This window comes from Entamoeba nuttalli, assembly GCF_000257125.1.
Source record: "Entamoeba nuttalli P19 unplaced genomic scaffold asmbl_6568, whole genome shotgun sequence".
NCBI lineage: Eukaryota > Evosea > Mastigamoebida > Endamoebidae > Entamoeba > Entamoeba nuttalli.
Window position 1 is genome coordinate 1 of NW_008578152.1, and position 4,665 is coordinate 4,665.

The 4,665-nt window shown below is 23.8% G+C and overlaps 2 protein-coding genes across 2 annotated transcripts; one reads left to right on the forward strand and one right to left on the reverse strand.

Moving 5' to 3' along the window:
- Positions 1 to 107: 107 nt before the first annotated feature.
- Positions 108 to 1,458, reverse strand: ENU1_156510 (hypothetical protein; the record flags this gene model as incomplete). The annotated part of the gene is made up of 2 exons (XM_008860727.1): positions 108 to 1,091; positions 1,150 to 1,458. The coding sequence occupies 2 exons, from the start codon at positions 1,456 to 1,458 to the stop codon at positions 108 to 110; spliced, it is 1,293 nt and encodes a 430-aa protein (XP_008858949.1).
- A 2,008-nt stretch (positions 1,459 to 3,466) lies between these two features.
- On the forward strand, positions 3,467 to 4,510 carry ENU1_156520 (hypothetical protein; the record flags this gene model as incomplete). Its single annotated transcript, XM_008860728.1, has 1 exon — positions 3,467 to 4,510. One exon carries the CDS (start codon positions 3,467 to 3,469, stop codon positions 4,508 to 4,510), a length of 1,044 nt encoding a protein of 347 aa, XP_008858950.1.
- Positions 4,511 to 4,665: the final 155 nt, after the last annotated feature.

Genomic DNA, 4,665 nt, shown 5'->3' on the forward strand with positions numbered 1-4,665 from the left:
AAAAAAAAAAAAAAAAGAAAAAATAATAGAAAAATTAAAAAAATTGTATTTTGTAAAATTAATAACGTACTAAGTTAAAAAGGTTAAATAGTAAAACAATTAAAATATTAGAGATATCCTGTATATAATCTACTTGTATCAACACTTGACATTACCTTAGATGATGGCGTTCTTTTAAAGGTTACTGCACGTGTTCCAGTACAAGGGACTGGTGGCATTAATTGCATCTTACGTTGATTTTTATTTTTAAATGAAGCAGGTGTAGCTGAATTACTTTCAGACTCAGTAACTGACTCTGTGACTGAATCATCTCTACTTAAAGTATTACCTTTAGTATGACTCATGTAATCCATAATTTTAACTGCATCACCTCGTGTTTCTGGATGTTTAATTCTTGGAGTCATCATAGCATCTAAATCATAAGAAGGAACTTCTGCTAACACACACTCACCAACACCATCTTCAATTTTAGTTTCTAATTTCTTTACTCTTGCAATTTCATTTCTTAATACTCTAACAATATGTCCTATTTTTCTTCCTTCTTCAGTTAATGCTGAAATAACTTCATCATCAGCATCACTTTGGTCTGTATATTCATTAAAATTACGTTTAAAATCTTTTTGTATTTCAATTGCTTTATTGAAGAAAGCCTCATCACATTGTAATTGATGTCTTATTTGTAATGATCCATTTCTTAATAAGTTACTTTTCTTTAATGGTTCTTTACACAATTCATGGAAATCACTCATTTCTTGAAGTAATTTTCTAAATTCTGGAGAAAGGACTGAAAATATTTCTTTGTCAATATCATTTCTCACAACAGGTGGTTTTGGTAATAATGAAGCAGCTGATGGAACAAATCCTCCTTCTCCATCTTCAGGTAATGAAGGTGTATGAGTAACCGATGAATTTGACGAATCATCATCATATTCAGGATAGACTAATGGTGGAAATACAAGTCCTTTCTTTGTATATTTTTTATATAATTCTTGATAATGTTCTGTTTGAGGTAAAGCCATTACCAACTGAACTAAATTCATTGCTTTTAATTGTGTTAATGTTGGTTTAGATTTAAACAATCCAACTAATTTCTACTCGTATGTTATTTAAAACTCATATAAACCAAATTTTTGGTTAAATAAAACAAACATCAAATTGAGCCATTTTTTCTAATGCCTTAACAAATTCTTTGTCTTTAATAAATACATCAAAACCTTTTACTTTTACTACAAGAAATTCCATTAAGCATAAACAATAATACACTTCTAATGAAGCAATAAATCTGAACGGATGTGATTTGAGTTTATTTAATAATTGTAATCGAAGAACTGGACATGTTTGTTCTTGTTTTCTTAAAACATGTGCTATTTTTATATATAACTTAATATTAGGAGTAGGGTTATAATCACCAACTGCATTATCAAGTAATGTACTTAGTGGTATACTACGTTTCTTCATTCAACAAATCCAAGTTGTGATTTTCTAGTGAAATGATTTTTTAGAAGGGTTTCTTTCCATCAGATTTTTCCTTTTCAGAAATTGTACTTTTTCTATCTCCATCTTTCTTTTTATCTTATTTTTAATAATACTTTTATCATTTCTCAGTAGTTTTTTATTTTTAGTTGAAAATAAGAAGATTTTTAAGTATGAAAAAAATATAAATAAAAAATAGAAATGTGCATTTTATTGAAATAATAAAATAAACTATTTAATCTATAAACATTTATAAGAATAGTTTTATTGACTTTCTGGACACTTTCGTGATTGTAAAATGATTTTGGTGTATGAGGAGTAATTATATAATAGTATTTATATTGTTACCATTCCAGTCCTTATCTTTTAATAATGAATTTAACATTAACTTCTACGTATTTAGTTAATTTAACTTTTTTTAGTATTTAGGTAATTTCTATTCTAGTTCTTATCGTTGTAATGTGATTTGATAATATAAAGCTTTCTTTAAAACTTTATTTATTTTTATTGACCTAATTAGTTTAAGGAAGTTCCTTTTTTTAATTGTTTTCTTTGTCAGTTATTGTACAATAATAATAAGAAATAAATATTCTTTTATTTGTTTTTAAGAGAAGTAACTGTCACTATTTATCTTAATACAATATTATTCTTTTATACTTTTCTAATAATACATTTACATTACTTATTTAATTATTTTATGATGTTAGTTACTACTAAAATATATGCATCTTTAAAGTAAAACATTTTGATATAACTTAAGTTCTGGTCGAATTTATTATTAATGTATGATTTCCATTACTTGGGGAAGTTAGAGTAGGTTCAAGTCTTAGTCCTTTTAAAGGAAAGACATATCTATCGTTCATCTTTTTATATTAGCAGGTAATAATAATTTTTGGTTACAAATTTTTGAAGTAGTTATTGTATGTTAAGATTTATTGAGTGAAGAAAAGTTTCTGAGTCTACGACCTATTGGTTATACTAAGGATTGGAAGAATAACCAACTAGGATATAAAATTATCTTTTACATTAATTCAACCTAACAAAATATTAAATACAGTTTATCTTCATGAAAAAAAAGAATTATTATGAAATCAAGAATAAAAATAAGCTATATAATGATTAGTACATAAATATAATAAATAATGGTATAGTAATTATCAAAATAAATTGTAATAATTAAATAAAAACAAGAAGGAATATTATAATAAATAGTGATAAAAATTAATATAATTAAGTTTTATATAAGATATATTTTTTAATAAAAGAATTTATTGAAAATATGTTAAAAAAAAAGAATTGATTGGTATAATAAAAATATTATAAATATTTTAATATTCTTTTAGATTATAAAAATTCAATAAATGAGAGTTTTATGTATTGTTTTATATAAAATTTTTTTTAACCATTAAATTCTTACATTCTATATCTAATATTAAATTAATGGTTGACAGTAATACTGTTACTATCAAATAGTCTCTTTTAATTTGAATTATCTTATAAGATATTTTTGAATATACAAAAATAATTTGACACTTCTTTGTTTGTAATTATTTCATCCATTTATTGAAATTAAAATATTTATTTAAATTGTGTTATTCTTCTTTTTTTTTAAAAAAGTAATTATTTATATTAATTTAATTAGATACTTTATTTGTTTTAATCAAAAAAAAATATTCATCTTCTTCTTTATAAATCATAAATGTTCTTTTACTTATTAAAAAATATTATAAATTCCTAAGGAAAAATAAATAACAGAATTTTTGCAAATATAATATACAAAAAAAAGGTATTGTCATTTTAATTATCATTGGTTCTTCCATTCATTGAAATAATGATTTTATGAAATATTTCTGAAGATAAATTAATATTAAGAAAGAAAAGAAAAAAATAACAAAATATTTTTTCAGAGTTTCATGACAAAATTTTTTTAATTTTGTTTAAAAAAACAAAATAACAATTTTTATATAAAATTAAGAAAAATTAAAAATGTTAAATGGAAAATCTTCTGTATCGACCACCTCAAAGTAACTATTCAGAAATCACTGACCAAGATGATAAAACTGTAAGTGACCAAAATGCACTACAAAGAAATGTTAAAAAAACATTGTTTTATATTATTATAGCAACTGTTGTTTTTATTCCTATTTGTGTTTCATTTAATATTGCAACTAGACCACATTCATATACATGTTCTGCTTCAAATAACAAATTATTTACAAAATATATTGGACCTATGTCAGTTGATAACACAAGTTTAATCTTACCGATGTATGGAATTATAACTTTAAAAGGAACCTTCGTAAATAAAAAAAGAATTCCCTTAAGTGTTAATGTTTTTTCTATAGGAGATGATGGCAAAAGAGTGGATAAAGGAATTAGGTATGACACCTCTTCGATTCAAGTTCCAGAAAATGATTGTCAATCTTCAGGGATTTATTTCACTCAATTTGAAATTTGTAAAACACTTCGATTTACTCTTGCAGCAAATAAAACAAATGTAAAGAAAAGAAATGCTGAAGAAATTATTATTGATAAAGTGATGATTGAGATTGAGTCTCCCCCTTCAATTGATCAAGACCAATGTACTTTAGGAATTGAATATATACTAATTGATAATACAAAAAATTCTACAGAGTATCATCATTATCCTGACCCTACAAAATCTTCTTGTATTGGAATAGAAAATACTTATTTTTATGCAATTACATCAAATAAGTCTCAAAGTCAATATGTAATGTTCAGTAAAAATATTAAAGATTCACCTAATCTATATCCAACAACAATTGGGTGTGATATACCTCATGAAACGTTTACATATAATCTTACATCACGATGTCCTGGTTGTTTTATAACTTTTAGTTCATATTTTATTGATCCTTTTTGGGAAACACCAGTATTTGCTAATAATCATACAACAAAAATGTATTTCACAGAATTGGTTGATTTGATTGGCTTCAATTCATACTCATTCATTCATCCAAATTCTGAATATTCCCATATCATATATCCTTATATTTTTTTGTCTCCACCGAAATAAATGATTTTATTAATTCTGATTCTTATGTTATTTATTACATATAACAATTATATAGGTTTTTGACATTTTAATTCTCTTAAAAAACAACAAAAATATAAATAGAATGAACACAAATTTATAAATCAAAAAAGAGATAAAAATATTAGATCTTACAG